The 24,747-nt window shown below is 40.4% G+C and overlaps 1 protein-coding gene across 1 annotated transcript in view; it reads left to right on the forward strand.

Annotated features, from left to right (window-relative positions):
• Positions 1–3,289: 3,289 nt before the first annotated feature.
• B3gat2 (beta-1,3-glucuronyltransferase 2) overlaps positions 3,290–24,747 on the forward strand; it is a 65,092-nt gene continuing 43,634 nt past the window's right edge. Inside the window, exon 1 of the mRNA XM_047557848.1 lies at positions 3,290–4,472. Within this exon, the coding sequence (XP_047413804.1) occupies positions 3,882–4,472 (591 nt within the window). The 5' untranslated portion in view covers positions 3,290–3,881. The remainder of the gene's footprint in view (positions 4,473–24,747) is intronic.

A 24,747-nucleotide genomic window follows, 5' to 3' on the forward strand; every position in this document is an offset into this window, starting at 1 on the left:
AAGGCTTCATTAGTGCAAACGAAGTAATGCTCACTTTGTTACGCAAATAATTACAGAGATTAAATGAAAATAAACAGTGAGAGGATGTGCAGAAGCTCTGAAGTTAGATAATTATTTTAATTACTCTAGTGACTTCCACCAACCTTCATTATCAGCCACAGATCAAATTTAAATTGTTTTATGGAAGAATATCATAAACTATGTGGAAAAGTACTATAGTTACCCAGTGATTATGCTTATAAAATTGACACTTTATTCAAGTTACCATTTTAAAAAATTTGTTTCCACTCCAGCACCTAATAAAATCATTACATATTTTTGAAGTATAATAAAATTTTGCCTTTAGAATTGTTTTACCCTGGTTTCATGCTTCAAATGAGTATCCTTAGTAATACTTTTTGTATCTTTATATCTTTACTCCAATTTGATCATAGAGGATTTGGGGCCACAGTTTGAGTCACTGAATGTAAAACAATATGGCATATTCAATCATTTGAAATAAATGTCTCTTAGAATCATGTCATCTTTATTGCATACCCTGTATTTGGAGTAAGTTGATTTCTACTTTCTTATTCTCCTACACCGACTTGGGAAGACTAACAACCCACTAACAGGTGTATACATTATCTAAAGGCATTGTTGGTCTTGTTTACATTAGTTTTTTTGTTTTGTTTTGTTTTTATTCAGTACTAGTGATTGAACCCAGAAGTGCTCTACCATTGAGCTACACCTCCAGCCCTTTATTATTTTGAGACAGGGTCATGCTAACTTGCCAAGGCTAGCCTCAAACTTGCAATCCTCCTGCGTCAGCCTCCCAAGTAGTTGCCATTACAGGCCTGTACCACTGTACCAAGCTATATTTCATATAGTCATGTGTTAATTTTGATTCTTGGAGAGCCCCTGGGTTAAGATATTCTTTGAGGAAGTGTTACCTGTATTTATTGACTGCCTCTGTGTAATGCCAGTTCTTCTGGAAAATATTTTACCTAACTTATTCCAATTATCCTTACACGATTCCCACGGAGTATGTATTATTACCCCCATTTTCCAGATGAGGAAATGGATGATTTGAGAGTTTCCTTCACTTTTCAGAGTTACATAAGTAGAAAGGACTCGACTGAGAATCAAATCCAGGTCTATCTGATTCCATATACCTTGATGTCTTCCAGCAAAGAATGAATGAAGCAAACCTGGATTCAAATGTTGACTAAGGATAATAGGATAAAAGGAATCATAGTCCCTGATGCACCGGTTAAGTGTTGTGTTGCATGACATCAGTGAATATTTTGCACTAGCTAAAATCTTAAATTCCAAATTTGTGTGGTTTTCAAAGTGCTTTGCCTCTGGATCCTGGAGAACACACAGTTAGGAAATAGGTTTCATGGTATAATGGGACTGAGATTCCCACTACCAAAGGTTAGTGATGTGTTTTTATACAATTCAGTAACCACTTGAGCTTCACTCCAGCTAATACAGGCATTTCACTTCAACCAAGTTTAAAAACTCCAACAGAAAGGAGACTTCAGGAACCTTTGGGGAAAGGGAGTTGGACTGACCTCTGTCCTACCTCCCAGCGTTTACGGAAAGCTGGTACTGGCTTTCCTCCGCCCTTCCTCCCCCTTTGGCACACCAAAGCCAGACCAGGACACGTTTTTTCCTCTGAGTTTGCATTACATTCAGAGATGCTTTAGGTTATTCCAGAATATGAGTAGGAATCAAATACAGTCTTTGTTTTCCATGTTTAGGATGTACTAATCTGCAGAAAAACTTAGTCGTGGGTGAGTAGGGAAGTTGGGACAGAAGACTAACCCTGCGTGTTAGGGGGCAGGAAGTGTTAGTCTGAGATTTCACTCTCAGGTGTCAGATGCGCAACGCCAGATAACCCGCAGGACAGGCAATGGTAGAAAAGCGGCAGAAAAGCTGGAAGTGGGAGGCAACAGGGGGTCAATTGCCTCAGAGCTCTGCTTTGCGCCCTGAGAATGCGCAGTTGGAGGGATTTATTTGTGAACCAGAGAAAGGCAGATAAGCGAGGGAAGATGGGTTCAGAAATTATTTATCTGGGGCAGAGCCGGAAAGCGGGAGCTTTCCTGCTGCTTTGCAAGCACCTCCCTGGGACGTGCCTAGAAGCATGGCCCTTTTCTTTCTTCCGCGTACGTTACAACCAGCCGGGGAGGGATTCAGGTAGCAGGTCCGCTAGATAGAAAAAGTCCAAGCAAGCGCCAGCGGTTTGCTCGGTGTCTTCCGGGCACTGCCATGGGTCTACATGTCACCGTACAGTCTGATACTGATGGCACAGTGTTTATATCTAGGAAGGCCACCCCCCGCCGCCCAGGGCCGGGCTGTGTCAAGAGGCCCGGCAGTGAGGAAGCCATGGGCTGTAATCAGGAGACCCACGTTCTATTTCCACTTGGTTATTTGTGACTAACCTTGAAGGAATTCCTTTAATTCCCGGGCCTGAGCTGCCTCATCCAGAAAATGAAGGTAATTCTACTTCCCAGGCCTTCTTGAAAGGATTATTGGGAGGGTCAATCGTAAATATTCCGGTGACAGCGAACCGTTTGGGGCTATGGCTCCAAAGTATTGGGGAAAAATTAGTTAAACCTACTCAGCAGGAGTTTTATGAATCTTCCTCCCCTCACCCCGCCCCCCACCACCACTCCTCAAAGATCCAACTGCGGTCAAAAAACCTTTCGGATTGATTGTTCATACCAAACACCTATGTGCGGCACCCCTCCAGCTCCGGGGGCTTCTACCGATTTCAGCCTTTCGGTGAAAGCGGTTTCCCCTCTCCACCCACCGTTCCGCACACTAATCCTGCAGCTGTGGGGCCGGGAAAGAGATCCGTTTGTTCTCTCCCGCCTTTCTCCTACTCTTATTCCCCGGCCTAGGTCTCCCGAGTTTTCCGCACGTGAATGGATTTTCCCGCTGATCTCCAAAGACCTTGCAGTATTTCAGAAAGCTGAGAGCGAGCGGAGATCAGAGAACCAGCATCACCCGCTCCCGGAGAGGTCGTGCAGCCCCGCAGAGACCCTCCTCCTGCTCCGCTTTTGACCGTGTAGCCGCCGCCTCCCTAGCTAGCTCTCGGGGTCGTCCGCATCAGACCCGGCAGAGAGCCGGAGGACCCCTCCCCACTTCCCTCTCGCAGCCCCTCTCCGCCAGTAGCAGCGCTGCTGTCTTCCCACAGGAGGACTGGGAGGACGCTGGAGTCTGCAGCGCCCCCGCCCCCTCGCTTTTTCTTTCTTTCCTTGCTTTGGGATCTTGCTGCCGGAGCCTGGAGAGGTTCTGAGAAGAAAGAGCAAGGGACAGCTGCGGCGCGGGAACAGAGCTGGGGGCACTACATTCCAGGTGTCTCCTCGGGGTTCCAGCCGCCCCGGCCCGCAACCTGAGGAAGAAAATCCCCCTGCACCTGCCGTCCGCCCTCGAAGGGGTCCCGGAGAGCGTATCCGAAGCCCGCAGCTGGAGCCACTTCGCCCGCAGCGCCGTGGGACTACAGTAGCGAGGCGACCCGGGTGCCGGCTCCAGGCTTCCACTCTTCGGAAAGAGCACAGTGGGGATCACCGCCTTCCCTCACTGGGCACAACTCCGGCCAGTAGCGCACGGCTGGACCGAGTACCGCTTCCCGGCGACTCACCCAGAGTGAAGGGACAGCCCCTGCCCGCCCGCAGCTCTTGTAGTGCTAGCTTCCCCCGCACCTGCGCGGATCCCCCACGCCCAGGTGGGGAGCCCCTTGGCTCTCGGTCCCGGCAGCGCCCCTGGCCGGATGGAAAGCGCGCGGGTTGTATTTCCCTGAGTGCTGGCGCCAGTCGCCGTCCAAGCTGAGCACTGGGGTCCGCCGGCTTGTCCCCCTCTGGGGCGTCGGAGAGAACCGGAAAGTGCGCACCATGAAGTCCGTGCTGTTTAGTCGCTTCTTCATCCTCCTGCCCTGGATCCTAATTGTCATCATCATGCTCGACGTGGACACGCGCAGGCCTGCGCCCCCGCTCACTCCGCGCCCCTACTTCTCTCCCTACCCAGTGGGCCGCGGGGGCGTCCGACTCCCGCTCCGTAGGGGGAGCTCCGGACGCGTCGCGGAGAAGCGCAACGAGTCTCGGCCACAGCCACAGCCGCAGCCGTTGCTGCCCACCATCTATGCTATCACGCCCACCTACAGCCGCCCGGTGCAAAAAGCTGAGCTGACTCGCCTGGCCAACACGTTCCGCCAGGTGGCGCAGCTGCACTGGATCCTGGTGGAGGACGCGGCGGCGCGCAGTGAACTGGTGAGCCGCTTCCTGGCGCGGGCCGGGCTGCCCAACACGCACCTGCATGTGCCCACGCCGCGGCGCTATAAACGGCCAGGGTTGCCGCGCGCCACCGAGCAGCGCAACGCGGGCCTAGCCTGGCTGCGCCAGAGGCACCAACACCAGCGCGCGCAGCCGGGTGTGCTCTTCTTCGCCGACGACGACAACACCTACAGTCTGGAGCTCTTCCAGGAGGTAGCGGCCGGCCTGCCACACTGGAGGGCAAGGGCGGGAGGGGACTGGGTCCGGCTGGGCTGATGTTTTGCTTCCCCTCACTCTTTGGCTGCACTTTTGAGTTCTCAATTCTGCGTGCGCGCATTGGGAACTCAGCGTGGAGCAGCTCCACACCAGCAGTTCGCAGCCATCGCTGACTTTGGGGTAGGGGGTGAAAGGACCTTGTGGCCCAGAGGGACAAAGTCTGCCCTGGGCCACGGAAACAGCACAGGTAATTTGCAGGGCCCTGGCTCTGGCCAGCTTGAGGATGGAGCCCATACCAGGAGGTAGGCTTGGCGTATTCCAAGGTTTTTCAAAGCATACAGGTGTAGAGCTGAATCAATCACATACGTAGGAAAGTAGAGATGGTAATTGGAAAGTCAGTGTAGAAGCAAATTTGTCTCATACAGTTCCCAGGTACAGAAATGATTGTTAGTGAAACACTGACTTCTGTGAGGGTTCTTCCTCCATCTATTCCTGTATTCCTCAAGTCTTTTTCTGCCTATGATATGAACCCCTTTTCTAGGAGGTCCTCTCTGGCAAATGAGTTGAGATTGTTCTGCCCTGCAGTTATATCTTTTTGCAGCCCAAGACATCAACTGGCCTGACTGATGCCCTTTTCACGACCGACCTTTCTTTAAGGCCTCTGGCTTGGAGAATTGTACAGGCCCCCTTTGCACTGGGCCATTGCTTCCAGGCGCTCTTTGGGTTTGAGGGCAACTGGGCCCCCCCTACTGCTGAGAAGGCATACATACTCCTTGGAAGGTCACAAGCATGTATAAGCAACAGGCATGGAGTTCAAACAAGTGATGTTTAAGACTGGTATTTTGTGGTGGACTTGTGTGTAGTCTGCAAAGGAGATTGAGTTGCGTAGCTTTATCAGCTTTCTTCTTCCCAGTACAGTTACAGCTGAACAAAATCTTGATTTCTTTGATGTCCTGTGGGACTGTTACCTTCTTCCAGCTGAAATTCCTTAACATCTACTCCCCCAACACCCCCTCCCTGTGAGAGGAGAGTACTGTGTGAGAATAATACTGAATTGATAAAATAACCTGTATGTCTAGTAATCTAATACCCTAACTGCCCCGCCCCATTTTCATCCTAATCTCTATTTTGCTTTAACTTCTGGACAGAGTTACTCTGTACCTGCCACTTAGTTATTATGTAGCTCTCAAAAATCCATTTCTTAATTGCTGCCTTCATTTCTATTTATCCTCACCTTCATAAATAAAAGGAGCAGTAATTGTTCTCCATTGTTTCTGGACATCTTTTCACTGCATGGCTTGTTTTCCATTGTTTCTCCAGAAAAATAGCTTGGGAATGTATAGTCTTTATTATATCCTTGATTAGAAAGATGATTTGATGGATTTAAAGTTAGGTTCTTATTTTAAGTTGGCTGTTTCTGTGCTCTTTGCCCCAAAGAAGAGTGGTCTTAAGTAAAATAATGCCCATATCTATTAACATTTGAGGAGCTAGTTTGTGAAGGGGAAATGATTGCATTTATCCCAGCTTTTAGTCTGTTGGCATGAGGTGTTGAATGAGTGGAAAAGTTGGCACATACCAGGCAGTGAAACATTTGAAACAGTCTTCCTTTGATGCTCACCATGCTGAAAGGAAGGCTTGTTGGTGGGGCATATTATGCAGGAGAAAAATCCAATAGGATTTTCCATCACCCCATGAGGGGATAAAAGAAAAGAAAAAAAGGGTAGAAAGAAAAGTTAGTTTTGGCAAAGAGGAAATTATAAAGAAAAATCATGAAAAACTTAAGACACTAAAATTTTGTACAATTGGAAGTAATGGGATAATAAAATAAATGTACCTTAACATGTGCAACTATTTATGAAGCGTTGCCAACTATACATAACAAAACAATAAGTATAATATGCATGAAACATATTAGAAACATATAAGAATTTAAGTTCTATATCTTCTGGAAATTTTTGCCCAGACAGTAATTTTATAACTTACGGTACCTTTCTGAACCATGACTTCCAACTCCCTTTCCCCAAGCTGTAATGTTTTTGGACGTATTATGACTCTGTTGTAAATATATGTTGAACATATAGTTTCCTTGTTACAACTTTTTCCCTTGCATGCAAGCACCATTGAACTTGAGTAGTGGAATGTATGCACCCCTAGTCTCATGCATTTTCCAGAATCTGAAGGGTTTGTTTTGCTTTTTCTTTAAACTGTTTCATTAATGGAATGATCTACCATGCACCCATCTGAATTAGTGATTCTATGTGTACTATAGTATAAACACTATTTTCTCGTAGAAAAGATAGGACCAGATAAAACCTTTGATAACTGCAACTTCTTGGGGAAGGGAAAGATGCTGATCAGGGATGCTTTAGGACTGAGGCATATATTTCAGTCCTTTTTATTGTGCATACACACACAGATTAGTTTTTAAGTAATTCACAGGAAGGAAAGAATGTCCCAAGTCAGGCTTCATCTTTATTCATAGTGCTTCTCATTTCCATGGTTGATGTTAGAGCAGATAAGATAAAAGGAGGAAAATGAACCAGGTACAAATTAACTCACTAAGGATTGGCTGCAAATGAAGGAAAGTAAAGGATGAAAGGTCTCCAAATTAAATTAAAGACTCAACAGGCAATCTGTGTTCAATTATTCCTCCCTAGTAACTGGAATAGGGCTTTTTTTCTCCCATGAAGCTAATTTTCAGCCTCCCTTTTCAACCAAGCTCTGCTGCCAGGAAAGAAATATTTGCATTGAACTATCCTATGTTAACAGCCAAATCTATTTGCAAATGAAGTCAAGTGTGAGTTGTAGCCACAAAAACTGTCCATTGGAGAAGGAGGTGGTAGGGTTTTTTCAGATTTCAAATATCTCAACTAACTCTGGTCCTTCCTGTGGCATTGATAGTGTTTTGCACTAGGGATCACTGGTAATCCGGCCTGCCTGTGCATCCTATTGATCTAGCTCTCTGGAAAAGCTTATTTGTAAAGTATTTAAGCTGCTTTAATAAAAGCCACAACAACAAATAAATGTGACTTTAGCTGGTCATATTTTCAATAACACTATTGATCAGATTTCTGTTCTCCACTGGAAAATCTTCAAAGCTTTCCTAAGTTTAAAGTGGATGCTTTTCAGGTGAAGTTAGTTTCACCTTTGGAAATCAATGGAAAGGTTAAAAAGCACTTTCCAAGCAAAGAAAAAAAATTTATCTTTAATGAGATGAGACTGGAAGACAAGCCAAGTTAATGAGACTGCATCTTGAAGATGTATCTGGAAAGCAGTGAACTAAAGAAGCCCCTTGTTTAGATTTCTTGTTGGGTGCTGTTATGTGGTTTGTATGCTAGGCAGATGAGGGAGTTGAGGTTTACTTCTGTCTTCTTTTCTGAAGTATTTGTTTTCCCCCTCTTGCATGCTGCTTACTAGAGCCATAATCCAAAGGATATTAGAGTTTGCAATGCTTGACACTTCCTAAAATAGTAACTATTTCCTGAAAGAGTTGATACAGTTACCCTTGATACAGTTACTTAGGGTAATTATCTTTAAAAAAAAAATATTTTTTAGATGTTGATAGACCTTTTATTTTATTTATTTGTATGTGGTGCTGAGAATCAAACCCAGTGCCTCACACATGCTAGGCAAGTGCTCTACCCCTGAGCCACAACCCCCAGCCCCAGTCATTATCTTGTTAAAGTGAAGAAACCTGGAAGATTGTCTTAGGTTAACCTAAAAGATGAACTCAAATGTACCCATTGCATTTTATTTCTTCCTCTCTCAAAGCATATTAACAGTCATGCCATGGGTCTGGAATGTGAGAGTTTTGTAAAACTGTGTATATAAAACTACACCCAGTTTTCTTAGGTTATAAATATTACATCTATAGATTTTCTTTGCTCTCTCTGGATGTATATTGCTTAAATTATGATTCATTTTTGATAGTTTTCTTTGGAGAACAGCAGTTTTCATTTGGATTTTGATATTTTAATGGGCCAGAAATAACAATTTGGATTTAAAAGACATTCTCCATTCTGCCTCTTCCTGTTGTCTTTTTCCATCATTCTTCCCTCAACCTACTTTTCACTGATTATTCTCTCATGAATAGACATGAAGACATGTCCAGATTATTATTTGGTGTGATGGATGTTGTGTCTTTTAAATGTTTAGGCTGCTGTTGTGGCTTCTTGGAAGCTGTGGCGGTGGCTCCATTTTCTTCTGTCTACTCCACTTGCTTCTAAATTACAAGCTGGTAAATTTTCTCTTGTGCGAACAGTAATGGAATGGTAATTGCTTTTAAGGCATGCTGCAAAAGCAAAATAGAAGAACCAAAGTCAACGGTCTTATTTATAAACTATTCCAGGTGGTATTCAAGTAGTATTTGGGGGTTTTTTTCCCCCACGGAATTCAATAATGTTCAGATATGCCTAAGACCTTTTGGACTGTGGCGGAATGTTCATTCAGTCTATTAAGATAGCACACTATTGTGCATTTGCTTCACAGTGCTATTGAAGCATGAAATTTAAGTTTTGTGTGGTTCTCAAATTCTCCCCCCAAACATAGGTAAAATTGTTATACCAATTCATAGGTAAGTAGGTTGGTTTAAAATAGATTTCCAATTTGCAGAAATAAAACTATAGTAATTCATGTATTTATTCATGCCTGGTAATTCTTGCATATGATTTTAAATAAATGTCAAAAATACCCTCTACTGTAGATATAAACCAATTACAGTTAACATCAATTGAGCACTTACTTTGGGGAGAAACCACCCTTATGTTTTATATATATTAGGCTCACAACACCCACTGAGATAGGTGCTTATCCTGTCCCTTTTGAGCCCCTCACACTAATGCTGGCCTTGGGTCTGAGCGCAGGGTGTGAGCACTTCTCTGAATACATGAGGTTTAAACAAATGCAAGCTGACTGTGGAATAGTGTTTACCACTGACTAATAAATTGGTATCCCTATTTTTAACTGAAGTTCCAGGAAATAACTAGAAAAGGTAGTGTATCTGTTATCCGAGACAGAGTTTGAACCCAAGTGCCCTGATTCCAGAACCCACTTTGCTGACTGTCCTGAGGTACTGTGTTTGACATGCACAGTCAGAGGAAACCTGCCGCTGTAAATATGTACAACATTTGGTTAGCAGGAGTCTTCTGGTATTGTTGCTGTCTTCTGTCATACTTGAACCCAGGTCTTTCTTCTTGGCTTATATCGTTAATTCAATTTTCTCTTGACTTTACTATGTATGCTTTAATTAATTTATTTATTTACGGTGGTGCCGGGGATTAAATCCAGGCCCTCACCCATGCTAGGCAGATGCACTCCCACTGAACTACACCCCAGCCTCATTTTTTCTCTTACTGGTAATTATTTTAAATTGACAAAAATTGTATACATTTGTGGTGTGCAATATGATGTTTGGTATATGTATGCATTTGTTACCCCGCATACTTAATTTTTTTGTGGTGAGAATATTTAAAATACACATAGCAATTTTCAATTATACAGTATGTTGTATAGTAGATCCCCTGAATTTATTCTTCTTGACTAAATGAAATTTCATATCCTTTCACCAATATTTTCTCAACCCCACCACCACCTGCCCCCCACCCAGTATAATTTGATCCTAGGAAAATTTTGTTTCCTTGTTCACTGTCTCCAACTTATTGACTCTTGATTTTTAGATTGTATTGTCAAGCCAAGTGAAAATTGCCAAGTAGGTAGATAAAATTCCTAAAACTGTTTCCTCGTGGAAAGGTAGAAACTGATTTCTGCAAGAGATAAATGTTAAAATTTTTTCCTCAGTTGGTAAGTAGATGTCAGTAACTCTACTAGGCATCTGCCCTTATAGAGGAAACAGCATTGAATGGAAGAAACTTTTCAGGGTAGAATGGAGAATGTGCCCTTTGAAACAATTCAATATATTCCCAGTGGCTTACTCCTGAGACCAGGATGGTTGCTGGGGGCCTGAACCAGTCTGAGCAGAAGCTGATGTGGCACCTAATGGTCAGACCCCTGAGGCTGAGGCAGCGCCTCCTGGAGGAACATAGAAGCAACTGTGGGAACCTTGCTTCCCCACACAGTGTGCTCATTTATTTTGGCTGCCACCCGGCCAAGGTCACCTCACTGTTCCCATGTTGGTAAGAGATTTGTTAATTTTCTTGTCTGATTTCTTCTTGGATTAGGAATTTCCCTGGGTTACAAAAATGAATAAATCATTGGTTGAGTCTCGCATGCTATAAACCAAAAACCAAACAAACAAAACCTTAGAGACTGCTGTGCTGAAGGGGGCCGTCATGTTCTCCACCAAACATCCAGTTATTTAATCCTTTCCCAAAATAATTAAAACCTCTATCACAACCCATATGATATTTACTTGGTTTCCCTGAACTAGGATGGTGAGTCAGATTAGAAATATTAAGGTATGAGAAATTTAAGAAATAAAGACACTGAAATAAGTGAAACAGCAGGCTCCAATGGAGACCAGTTCTGAAGGACACTGGATCTAACAAAGAATAGAGCCCACGTTTTATTTTTAGGTAGGAACATCAGAAGAGTTTCGTTGTGACAGGCTTCTTGAAAACAGGATGAAGATGGCAAAAACAACTTGTTTGGGGCTTAGCAGGTTATGCCGGCCTCTGCTATCTCCAGGTGGTTGCAATTTGAAACCAAGGCTTTTTGAACTAGTGAGTTCCATGACAAACACACACTTTCTCCTATCAACAGGAATCAACTAGCAAATGGGCATTCCCCAGGCACCCTCGCACTGCAGGGTTCCCAAGAGCAGGTTTCACTGTCCAGGGTTGCACAGAGTTTAAAGCAATGATTTATCAACTGCCCACGACAATCTCAATAGTTCTTTAATCCCCTCCATCATTGGAAAGAATTTAAAAATTTCCGTCCCATGCTGAATTAGACCATACAGAACCAGACTGCTGTCCTCTCAGCCTGCAGATGCATCATGTCCCTGTGGGGACAGGTTCTAAGAACTCTGTTATTGGGCAACTGCCATCATGGGAGAATCGTAGAGTGAATTCACACAAACCTACATGGTAGGCCCATGACTCAAGGAGACCTCCTGATGTAATCAAAAGACATGGCAAACATGAGGTGTGACTCTGCTGCTCTGAAGCACAACATGTTACGATAAACTTAGAGTACACTCTAAAATAACAAAAGGTATGGTAAATACAAAAGGTATGGTAAATACATAGTCATCTATCATCAGTTACTATGTACAGTACATAATTGGATGTACTATACTTTTACACAACTGGCAATGCAGTACGTTTGATTACACCAGCATCACCGCAAACACTCAAGTAATGGATTGCACTACCACACTGTGATGGACATTGCTAGGTGATGGGCATTCTTCAACTCTGTTATAATCTTATGGGACCACCATCACTTGTGGGGTTCCTTGTTAATGAAATGTTGTTATGTGAGGCATGGCTATGTTTATATATTGTACCTTCATTTTTCTAATGAAAGCTGAGCATGCAAAATGCTGACCATTCTCCGTTAACTGAGATTTCAGTTATCTAGGAGAATTGCATCTTGGCATTAATGGTGTCATTCTGCCTGAGTTTAAATGTTATCACATTTAGAAATTTGAATATAATGAATCAGTTTGTCTTCTATCCCTTGTGACACATTAATTGGAAACCTACTGTACTCAGTTAAGTCAGGAGGTACTGCAGCTTGGACAGTGCGTCCCAGAGCCCACTGGTTCCATGTCTAGACTTAATATACACGCTACCCTTAGTGTTTGTTGAGACAAATATGGAGTTGGCAGTGGTAGGAGCTGTAGAAGTGACATTTGAGTCAAGTGGGCAGTGGGACAGAGAGGAAAGAACTCTCCAGGGAGACGGAGCCACATTTGTGAACCTGAGAAAATAGGGCATATGGAATATCCAGAGACCTGAAAGATGTCCTTGATGACCAGAGACTGGGATGAGGCAAGGCTGAGGCGGAGGGAAGCAAGCAGCCATGTTTCCATCTCCTCCAAGTAAAGTGGGATTATCTCTGCCTATGAAGAAAATAAGTCTTCATTTGGGTGGGTTCTTAAATCATGCACATTTGACTCTTCTTCCAGGAGACTGCCATGTCCTTATGTAAATCTGTGAATTTGAAAATGTATATAGCAATATAAAGGGCATACTTTCTGTTTTGATTTTTGCATTTGTTTTTCAGAATACTTTTTAAGTAAATCTTTGTCATTTAACTTTTTCAACAGGATTTTTTTGTTTGGTTGATTGGTTTTGGTTTTTTGGTACCAGGGATTGAACCCAGGGGTGCTTAAACACTGAGCCACATCCCCAGCCCTTTTTAATATTTTAAATTTTAAGACAGGATCTTGGTAAATTGCTTAGGGCCTCACTAAGTTGCTGAGACAGACTTCGAACTTGCTATCCTCATGTCTCAGCCTCACAAGCTGCTGGGATTACAGATGTGCACTACTACACCCAGCAATTGGTGGATTCTTTATAGCACCTAACATCACCTTAAATAAGAGTCTCTGTGTTTTCATTGTTTTTCCCACTAGAGTACAAGGATGGGAATTTTCTTTTGTTTGCTACTTTATTTTTAGTGTCCAAAGCATTGCCTTGCATATTTAGTAAATGTTTATTAAGTGAATTAGAAGAATTAGAAGCTGAAGGAATTTATTACAGAAGAAAGTTAATCCCAGAAAGTAGTCCTGAAAAGAGAATATCATTCAAATAATAGTTTTGAAGTCTGTGTTAAGATTTTATTGAGCCCTTTCAATAGTAACTTAAAGATTTCTAGGTGTGGTGGTACACACCTATAATCCCAGTGACTGGAAGGCTGAGGCAGGAAGATCTCAAGTTCAAGTCCAGCCTGGGCAATTTTAGTGAGACCTGAGAACTTGCCTCAAAAAATAAAAAGGCTAGAGATATATGTCAGTGGTAGAGCATCTCTGGGTTCAATCCCAGTACAAAAATAAAATGAAATAAAAATAAATTTGACCTCTACTCTTAAAGAGTTTTTAAGCTGAAAGAAGAGGGGTGGGGAGGGGTGAATGAATGTTTATATAAGTAACAAGGCAACCCTGTTAATAGCCATTAATGGGGGAAGGTATGTCAAGGTAGTTGTGAGCCAGTTGGGTGTTTCCTCTTAACATTCGAAATGTTGGGGACCTGTGGACAACTCAGATAGGAACATAGGAGTAGGTAGCCCCTGGTTCAAATCCAGCTTCACCTCCTAGTAGTTGAATTACATTGGTAAGGGTTGTCTACCTCATGTGATTACTTTGAGTACTCGACTATGGGCAAACTATAAATATCAGTCCTTGTCCTCCACTGTTCTCTCTCCTGTGAGTGACTGCAGCAGTTGAGGGGCGTACAGTAACTGCACTGTCTCAGTTGCCTAGTGGGTTCTAGACACTCTTCTCCTGTCGTCTGGGCATGTTTCTGGAGGCCTGGTGAGAGGAGGAGGTAGAGTTACTTGACTCTACCCCACATGGACCTGCCTCAACTGGGTATCTACTTACACCATTGGGTATTGACTAGAGTGATTAGAGTTAACGAGGGCTTTTCCAAAGGATCTTGGGAAAAAGTGAAATGAGAGTGAAGCAGACATTTGGGGTTGAGAGGAGGTGCAGGGTGTTCTGTGGGTTTTGAGTTCTGAGACTGACCACAACTGTGTAGGGGCTAGGAAGCTGGCTTGCTGGTAAGCTCCAGGCAGGATGCTGAACTTCACGAAGGTCCTGGGTGTGGCTTTAGTTATAGGGTAGTCCCAGAACCTAGCATGGACCCAGGGCATACTTACTACATAATAAATTGATGCATTCATTTGTGCCAGAAATAATTAAGAGATGGTATATTACCAAGCTGAGAGCAGCTTATTAGAGAGAAATGAGATTTTTTAAGCACCTGATTGGAAGTTTTTCTATGTTTAAGACCTTTTCCTGAGGTGGGAAGAATTCCTTTAGCTTTGCCTTGAGCTTCTTCCCATCCCAGCTTTAGCCGAGATACTGAGCCCCTCACTGACCTTCTGCTGACTGGAGCCTACCAGATGTTCCAATAAGCTTGTTCCTTTTTCCAAACACTGCTTAAAGTTTCATAAATATACATTTTAAAGCTTACTTCCTGCCACAGGGAAGACGTAACAGTTGGAATGTGCAGGATGTGTGTACCGGTGCGTGTGTAGGGGGTGTGTGTCCACAGTGTCTCCTGGTGACCCTGGTGACCCTTACCTGTGAATGCTGTGGCTGCTCATTGCTTTCTTCACAGACCCTGCACCCTCCAAGTCCATTTCAGGCAAAAACTGAACCATAACCAGGGGTATGATGCAGTGTATATATATATAATATTTTCTGTTTGCATAATTCCTAACAGAATTTTATAAAAAATAGTTTTATACATTCTGGTATATTTTCAAATTGACATCTAAATTTAAAAAATCATTTAAAATATTTGCAAAGCATGATTTCCGGTATATTATAAATATTGATATTTGCAAAAGAAACCCACATATATCCAATAGATACTATAACTACTGTTAACAGTGTGGTACCCATAATCATTCATTTAATAAACATACTTTTCAATAGCATTTGTATTTTTTTTTCTTTGAAGTGCTGTTGATTGAACCCAGGACCTTGGGCATACAAGGCAAGTGCTCTATCAGTGAGCTACATCCCCAGCCCCTAATCTGGAAATTTTATCTTGCTCTTTTCTCTGTTTTTTTCCCCTCAGAATTTTATTTTAGCTTAATATTTTGAGGTGCAAGATCATTTTTTGATTCTTCTATCACTTATATCTGCAATGACAAAGAATTCAGAGAGCCACAGGACTTTCAGAAAATATAAGTACCACCAGCCTTTGTCTTAAAAACACTTTGGGACTAACTGAACATTTATAGTCAGTAGTGGTAAACAATTAATTAAAACAACATAAATGTTATGAAGTTGGATATTAACCGTTAAGCAAAAGCTACATATATTGGAAATTGACTTCTTAGTGACATGGATGGAACATTTTTTGGTTGATTTACATATTCTGTGTTCATTGATAAATATTGCAGATTTCTAGAAAGAGGGTTTAGTGTGAATTGTGTTCCTATTAGGTCATCTTTGTATACATGAAGCAAGATGAAAGCATTATCTTAGAGCAGTTGTCCTCAAGTTTTTGAACTCTCCAATTTTAAGCCAACAGTCAGATGATCTCTCAGCAGTGATCTATTGATCACATTCAATTTTGTTGAATGCAAATAATTGGACACCTTGTCTCCCCACAGGATTTATTACCCATTCATTAGAGGCATTGACTTTCTTAATGAAGACAGCAATATATCTAATTACCTTTGTTTAGTGCCCTGGAGGTTTTACCATGGTGAGACACTGCATTTAATACAATTCTGTTGGGTGAGAAGTAGGCCCTTCAGAGAACAGAGGAGTGCAATCAGAGTGGCTCTGGCTCTGGAAGGGCAGAACCTGCCGCAGTGGAAGCAGATCAGTGTTAGGAAAGCCAACATGGAAATGCTGAGGGTCTACTAATTTATCCCCTTCAAGCCCTCTGTGTCCACATAGTCCATGGAGAGTCTATGTATATATCCAGGGGCCGTACCCCCAGTCCGAAAACGAACATTTGGGTAGACACTAAATGAAGAACTGGAAGATGTGGCCTTCAGGCCTAGTTGAATCAAAGACCACCCCCAAGACCTCAGGGGAACTAATATTTTCTTTTTTTTTTTTTTTTTTTTTTTTTTAACTCATTGCTTGGTCCCACCCTTGGTGTCAGATGTGTGCGCTGCCGTTTAATTTTCTTGGTGTCATTGAGGCAAGAACTACAATGTGTATCTTCCAAACAAGGAAAAGCTCTGATATTCAGCTTCCACACAGGGCAGGTACACATTGTGAGAATTAGATGAGGTAATAGGTGAGTAAATAAGGTAACTTCCCAATTCGTTTGAATATCTTCTCTCAAGTCAGTGGTCCCAAGAGCTATGGAGAGGCTCCAGCAGACAGGATGTCAAAAGCCACCTAACTGCTAAAACTGCGCCAGTACTGATGTCTTAGTGGCCCCAAGGTGCTGCTCTATTTGTTGATGAAAATGAGAATTTAAGTCTTGTCCATATGTGTTCATGGTCTAAATAAACTTGGCATCACAATATGAAAATGCCAGTGTCATTTTTAAAGGTCAGATGACAGTTTGGGGATATTTTGGTAACTTTGAAAAGTTCCTGAGCTACATCTGTTCACATGCAAGAGTGCTCGGAACATCCTTGAGAAGACTTTTCTGTCTGGGGAGCTGTAGTCTTGCTCTGAAGGAACACTCTTACATAGGGCATCGGAGTTAGGGCTTATCCCCTGTTAATTTTTATTAAAGAAAAATGAAAAAAAAATTTACTGGGGAGTGGACCCAAGCCTCTACTGCCGAGCTATATCCCCGGGTCTTTTTTTTCTTTTTTTTAAGACAAGGTCTCTGAGTTGCCCAGGTTGACCTTGAACTTGTAATCCTCCTGCCTCAACTTCCAGGGTAGCTGGTATTACAGGTGTGCCTGGCTGAAAATAATTTCCTATGATTTTCATTTTTCTTTAATATATTTCACTATTTGCCTATCACCTTTCCTTCCTTTTATACATACTGATGAGATAAGTTTTGTGGTTTTTACCTTTTACCTCTGGTCTTGCTTTTCTTCTTTGTTTTAGGCTTTAAGAAACAAAAAGGTTACACGGTTGGGTTAAACCATATTTCTTCCTATGGGCAGTGATTTGGAGTTTTACAGCAACCCAAGGTGTTCTCTGAGAATCAGTTGATTGTCCTGTAGATTAAGTATAGGCACTCATGTGTTTGACTCTTGTAAATCCAGTGAAATATAAAGGTACATGCATCAGGAGGCTGAGGCTGAGGCTGGAGGTTCACAAGTTCAAGGCCAGCCTGGCAGTTTGGGAAGACTTTGTCTCAAAATAAAAGGATTGGGGATGTAGCTCAGTGGTGCATGTGCAAGGCCCTAGATTTAATCACTAGTACCACAAAAAAACAAACAACCACATACCCATTCTGTTTTGTTGTTATGTCTTTTCCCCCCTCAACATGAAGGGTGGTGAGGAGAAACAAAAACTCAGTATTCTTGTTTTTTTAAAATTGTTTTGGTAATCTGTACATTTGCCACTTACTTTTACCCTGGTAACCTCTAATGAGGTAAAGTATACTTTTGCCATTGTACATTTAACCTGGGAAACGCTAATCTACTTTTGGACTCCCTGAGACTATTCTGGGTACTTTATATAAGTGGAATTATATGATACTTATCCTTTTGTGTCTGGCTTTTTTCATGTAGAATAATGTCATCCCAGTTCACTCACATTGTAGCATGCATCAGAACTGTGTTCCCTTTAGAGGGTGAATGCTCTTCCATTTTACATATGGACCACACAGTGCATAACTATCCATTCATCCACCGATGGATGCTCGGATCGCTTTCACGTTTTTTGCTCTTGTGAAATGCGCTTTCACATTTTGCTATGGCTATAGTGCTGATATGATGATTGCTGCACAGATATCTGAGTACCTGTTTTAAATTCTTTAGAGCATAAACACAAAATTGCAATTCCTAGATCCTCCAGTAATTCTATGTATAATTTTTTGAGGACCTGCTGTGCTTTTTCCACAGCAACTACAAATGTCTTACGTTTCCACTAAGAGCACAGGGCTATAATTTCTTCACACCCTAGCCAATGCTGTTTTTTAGATAATAGACCTCAAGTAAAAGTGAAGTGAAACCTCTTACCTGAAGTGAAAGATATGTCATCCCATCATAGGTTTGCATTTCTCTAATGGTTGGTGGTATCAAGCATCTCTTCATGTACTTCTTGGCCACTTGGAGAACTGTCTATTCAAGTTCTTTCATCCATTTTTTAAATTCGTTCTCATTAGTTGTACCTGATAGAATGCATTTACACATTTTTATAGATCATACATAAATGGAGTGTAATTCTTCATTTTTCTGATTATATATATTGTAGGATCACATCGGTCATGCAGTCATACATATACATGAGGTAATAATGTCTGTTTCACTCTACTATCATTCCTACCTTCATACTTCATACTCCTTCCCCTCCCTTCACTCCCCTTTAATATAAAATAACTATTTTTCCCTAGCCACCCCCCATTGTGAATTAGCATCCTCATATCAGAGAAAAAATTCAGCCTTTGCTTTTTTTTTATTTCGCTCAGCATGATACTCTAACTCCATCCATTTACCAGCAAATGTCATAATTTCATTCTTCTTTAAAGCTGAGTAATATTCCATCATATATATATATATATATATACACACACACACACCATATATATATATATATATATATACACACACACACCATATATATACATATATATATACACCATATTTTCTTCATCCATTCATCTGTTGAAGGACACCTACCTTGGTTCCATAGTTTAGCTGTTGTGAGTTGAGCAGCTATAAACATTGATGTAGTTGCATTATTTAGTGTCAGGAGTTATTTATATGTTCTAGATATTAATCCTATATCAGTTTTGTGATTTGCAAATATTTTCTCCCATTTTGAGGGTGACCTTTTTATTTTATTGATTATGTCCTTTAATGAACAAGTTTTTCAATTTGATGAATTTTTTTATTTTGTATTTTTGGTATCATATCCAAGAAATCATGTCAAGTTCAATGTCACCTTTTCTTATAATAATTATACAGTTTGAGCTCCTTTGTACAAGGTGTTAGGTAAGGATTTGATTCCATCCTTTTGCATATATGTATCCATTTTTTCACAGCAGTATTTATTTATTTATTTATTTATTTATTTATTTATTTATTTTGCGGTACTGGGGATCGAACTCAGAGCCTTGTGCTTGTGAGGCAAGCACTCTACCAGCTGAGCTATCTCCCCAGCCCCAGCAGTATTTATTGAAAAGACTGTTCTTTACCTGTTGAATAATCTTAGTGAAAATAGTTGAGCTTGTCAAAAATCATTTGACCTTATATGTGAGAGTTATTTCTGGCTCCCTATTCTTCATTGGTCCATATGCCTATCTTCAGTGGTACATGCTATTGTACCTTTGTACAATTATACCTTTGTAGTAAGATTGGAATCAGAAAATGTGAGTCATCCAGTTTTGTTCTTTTCCAAGATTGTTTTGATCCTTTAGGGTACTTTGAGATTCCATATGAATTTCAGGATGTGTTTCTTTCTTTCTTTAAAACGGTCACTGGGATTTTAATAGGGATTGTATTAAATCTGTAGATTGCATCTTAATTTTAAGTCTTCCAATCTACAAACTTGTTCCTTTCATTTATTGTCTTTAACTTCTTTCAGCATTATTCTCTTTTCAGTTTATCAATTTTTGTCTCCTTGGTTAACTTTATTTCTAAGTAGTTTTTGCTTTTTGATGCTACCTGATAGGTTTTAATAAGTTGATTTTTGTTCACTGTTCCATGTCTGGAAAAATATCATCGTGTATTACTAATACAATTAAAAAGTCCAGGACCTAGAGAAATTTTAGGTATACACAACAAAAATAGATCTTAAAAATATGGTACAACATAGAAAAATGGAAAAATATTTTGGTGCCATTATGTACATTTAAAATACTGTACACAGAGCTACTCAGGAGGTTGAGGCAGGAGGACTGCAAGTTCAAGGCCACTCTGGACAACTTAGCAAGACCCTGTCTCAAAAATAAATAAGACTGGGAATGTAGCTCAGTTGTACAATGTTTGCCTAGGATGGGTGAGACCCTGGATTCAATCCCCAGCACTACAAAATAACAACAAAAACCAAACAGGACTGGAGTTGTGACTCAGTGGTAGAGCACTTGCCTAGCATGAGTGAGACACTGGGTTCAATCCCCAGCACCACATAAAAAATAAATAAATAAACAAAATAAAGGTATTTAATTAAAAAAAAAAAAAAAGAACAACCCCACACACAAACCTGAACACAGCATTTTACATTTTACAAATACATTTCAAAATAACTTGGGGTTTTCTAAATGATGTTTTATAGAACAGTGGTATCTGGTGAGATGTTTATAAGCATGATTTTATTTCTTTATTGGTTCCTTTTAGTTATATATAACATTAGTATTCATTTGACATAATTATGAAAGCAATGGAATATAATCTGCTCTATTTCCCCTTCCCCTCCTCTCCTTCCTCCTTCCTCTATTCCTTTCTCTCACTGATCTTTCTGCTACTTACTAATAGCTTTTTTTTTTTTAATTAATGTCCTGTGGATGTACAGAATGGTATGATTCACTGTGGTGTATTCATATATGTTCATAGGAAAGTTCACTCAGATTCATTCCACTGCTCTTCCTTTATTCTGTCCCTCCTCTTTCCTCCTTAATCCCCTTCCTGCATGCCACTGATCTTTCTTCTATATTGATAGAAACCACCCTTTCTTTTCTTTTTCTCCCCTGCCCCCCCTTATTTTGGACTAGTTTCTACATACCAGAGAAAACATTCAACCTTTGATTTTGGAGGGTCTGGCTTATTTTACTTAATGTGATAGTCTCCACTTCCATCCATTTACCTGCAAATACTGTAATATCATTCCCCTTCATGGTTGAGTAGTAGTATCCCGTTTTGTGTATATACGTCTTCTTTATTCATCCATCTGTTGAAGGACACCTAGATTGGTTCCATAGCTTGGCTATTGTGAATCGTGCTGTTATAAACATTGATGTGGCCTTGTCACTATAGTATGCTGATTTTATATCTTTTGGATAGATAGCAAGGAGTGGGATAGCTGGGTCAGATGGTGGTTTCATTCCTAGGGTTTTGAGGAATCTCCATACTGTTTTTTTCCAGAGTGGTTGCACTAATTTTCAGTTCCACCAACAGTGTATGCGTGTGCCCTTCTCCCCACATCCTCACCAACATTTATTATTATTTGTATTCTTGATAATTGCCATTCTGACTGGAGTGAGAAATCTCAATGTAGTTTTGATTTGCATTTCCCTAATTGTTAGATATGTTGAACATTATTTCACGTATTTGTGGACCATTTATATTTCTTTTAAGAAGTGTCTGTTTAGTTCTTTTGCCCATTTATTAATTAGGTCATTTTGTTTTCTGGTATGAAGTTTTTTGAGTTCTTATATATTCTGGATATTGATGCAGGTGGCAAAGATTTCCTCCCATTCTTTTTTTTTTTTTTTTTTTTTTTTTGTGGTGCTGGGGATTGAACCCTAGGGCCTTGCGTTTGCAAGGCAAGCACTCTACCCACTGAGCTACATCCCCAGCCCCTCCTCCCATTCTTTAGGCTCTTCATGCTCTCAGTTGTTTTCTTTTCTCTGCAGAGGTTTTTTAATTTGATGCCATCCCACTTACTGATTTTGGTTTTCTTTCTTGTGCTTTAGGAGTCTTGTTAAGGAAGTTGGTTCGTGTGCTGACATGTTGGAGTGTTAAGCCTACATTTTCTTCTAGCGGTTGTAGAGTTTCTGGTCTAATTCTTAGATCTTTGATCTCCTTTGAATTGACTTTTGTGCAGGGTGTGAGAGAGAGGTCATGTTTCATTCTTCTGTATATGGATTTCCAATTTTCCCAGCACCATTTGTTAAAAAGGCTACCTTTTGTCCAACATATGTTTTTGGCACCTTTGTTTAATATCAGATAACTATTTTTATGTGGGCTTGTCTCTGTCTTCTAATCTTGGCCTTCATGTCTGTTTTGGTGCCAGTATCATGCTGTTTTTGTTGCTATTGCTCTGTACTATAATTTGGGTATTGGTATTGTGATGCCTCCAGCATTATTCTTTTTGTTCAGTATTGCCTAAGCATGATTTTAAATGACTCAATTCTTGTTGATGTTCATCTTCAGGACTGTCCCCAAGTAGGCATCAAAGATTAAAGTTTTGAAACAAAGAAGGAAGAGGACACTTTATTCCCGGTCTGGGTCTATAAAATTTACTTGGTGCAGATTTTTCTAGAAAGATGGATGTATTTTGTTTCTTAAACATCTAAGAAAAAAGTTTCTATTAATTTCCTGATAACAAGTCCCAATATCTAAACCAATGTTAGAGATGCCCTTTGTATTAGCAGTATGTGATGAAGGTGATGGTAAAACTAATGACAGTGGTGACAGGGGACCCTGATATGGCACTTGTTTACCATATTAATCTTCAGAACAACCCTATAAGATGGGACCATAATACTGTCCCCATTTGTGAATGTGGAACAAGCATAGAGAACCTTTCTGTGGTGCCCAAGATCACCTCGAATAGTGGGAGGCTGAGCTTTGAAAGTGAGGAGGCAGATTCACAGACCTGACTTTTCACTCTGCCTTTTCTAGGTGTCTATCTCTAACTCTAATTAATTGTTTTTAGTTTAATTTGCTCTTTTTTTTTTTTCTTAGTTTCTTGAGATGAAAGCCTAGATCTTTGATTTTTCTCCCTTTTTTTTTCTGATACATACTTAGAACTCTACACTTCTCTCTAAGCCCTGTTGCCCTGCATCCCACATGTTTTGATGCTGTTTCCATTGTTTACTTCAAAGATGTTTCTAACTTCTATTTCTTTTTCTCTAATTTTACTAAGTAATTCACAGTATGTTGCTTAATTTCTAAATAATATGAAGTTTTCTTTTTTTAAATTTTTATATTTCAATATCAGTGACTGAGCCCAGAGGCACTTAACCATTGAGCTACATCCCCAGGTCTTTTATTTTTTATTTTGTGACAGGGTCTCACTTAGTTGTTTAGGGCCTTGCTAAGTTGCTGAGGCTGGCAATCTTCCTGACTCAGCCTCCTGAGTTGCTGGGATTACAGGTGTGCACCACCATGCCCAGTGGGTTTTCTTAATTCTTTGTTTTTTATTTCTAGTGTCATCTGAAAATATAAACCTAGTTTCTCTTAATTGAAATATATTGAATTACTTCATATTCCAGCATATGGTTGATATTGGTGCATGTTCCATTACTCTTAAAAGAAATTTTATTCTATAGTTGTTTTATGGTATTCTGCACATGTCAATTTGGTTGGGTGTTCTTCAAAAGTTTTATGTCCCTGCTGAAATTTAGTCTGTTTGCTCTATCAAATGGTAAAGGTTCTATGAATATGAATTGCTCCCTTTAGAACTTTCCAGTTTTTGCTTCACATACTTTAAAGCTATATTGTTTGGTGCATACATATTCAGATTTGTTACTTTTTTCTTCACTAATTGACCCTTTTGTCATTATGAAACATCCCCCACTATCTCTGGTAACCTTTTGTTTTGAAAGATACTTTGTCTGACATTAATATAGCCACAATAGCTTTCACATGTTTTTTGTATCATTTTCCATGAAACCTTTTGCTTTTATCCTATGTTTTTAAAGTGGATGTTGTAAATAGTATGTAGTTGGTTCTTATTTGTCCATTTTGCTTTTCTGATACTCTTCTTCTAATTAAGGAGGTAATAATCTGTACACAAACCCATATTTAAATAATCCCTATTATGAGTCTTGTACCGAGTAAACAGCCCCAGAGTTTTGTTGTTGTTAATTGAGCTTTCTGATTTATATTTTAATTTTTGGCCTAGGTAAATGTTGGTCATGATAAATTTGTCAAATAACTTTCTACTAAAGGTCTAAGGAGTCTACTTCTCTAGGAAAAGTTCTATCAAATTTGGAAATTTCTACCTTTCTAATATTTTCTGGAGTCATTTAATTTCATCTATGGTCTTAAGAGGGATCCTGTTCTTTTACTCCCTTATCACATATTCCGACTATCTTTTCCACCAGGAGAACCTGAGAAATTTTCTTCTTTCATTCTCTTAGATTGCTAGTATAGAGTTTGTCATTCTTCCCAGTTCTTACCTGCTGTCAGCCTCATCCTGTGCAGTTTCCTCCTGTGTTCTGTTTACTTCCTTTCACCCCTACCTGCAGGCACCAATTTTAATGTACATGCAGTGCATTATTTTATTTGTACATGCCCTTGTGATGTGCATAGTGCTTCACATGTGGTATTTTAAATGCACATAAATATCACTATAGACTTTTTCTATTTTTTGGTGCTGTACCATGTTTTTAAGGTCCATTTATGTTACTCTGTGTACCTCTGATAGCTGCTTCTAATGGTGGACTCTTCCAAATTAGAACTTTCATAAATGCTCTATTTATTTGGGAAATTAGAATTCACCACAAGGTGCTTCTCTGTATTCAGTACCATGGCTCTCTAGTGCTTTATTAATTGGTGAAAAAAATTAAACTCCAAACCTGCTGTTTCCAGAGCCCATTTAGCCAAATATTACCTGAATGGAAATCTGCCTCTTTCTGGAGAATCAGGAAAATGC

This window comes from Sciurus carolinensis, chromosome 7 (genome assembly GCF_902686445.1).
Source record: "Sciurus carolinensis chromosome 7, mSciCar1.2, whole genome shotgun sequence".
NCBI classification, from domain to species: Eukaryota; Metazoa; Chordata; class Mammalia; order Rodentia; family Sciuridae; genus Sciurus; species Sciurus carolinensis.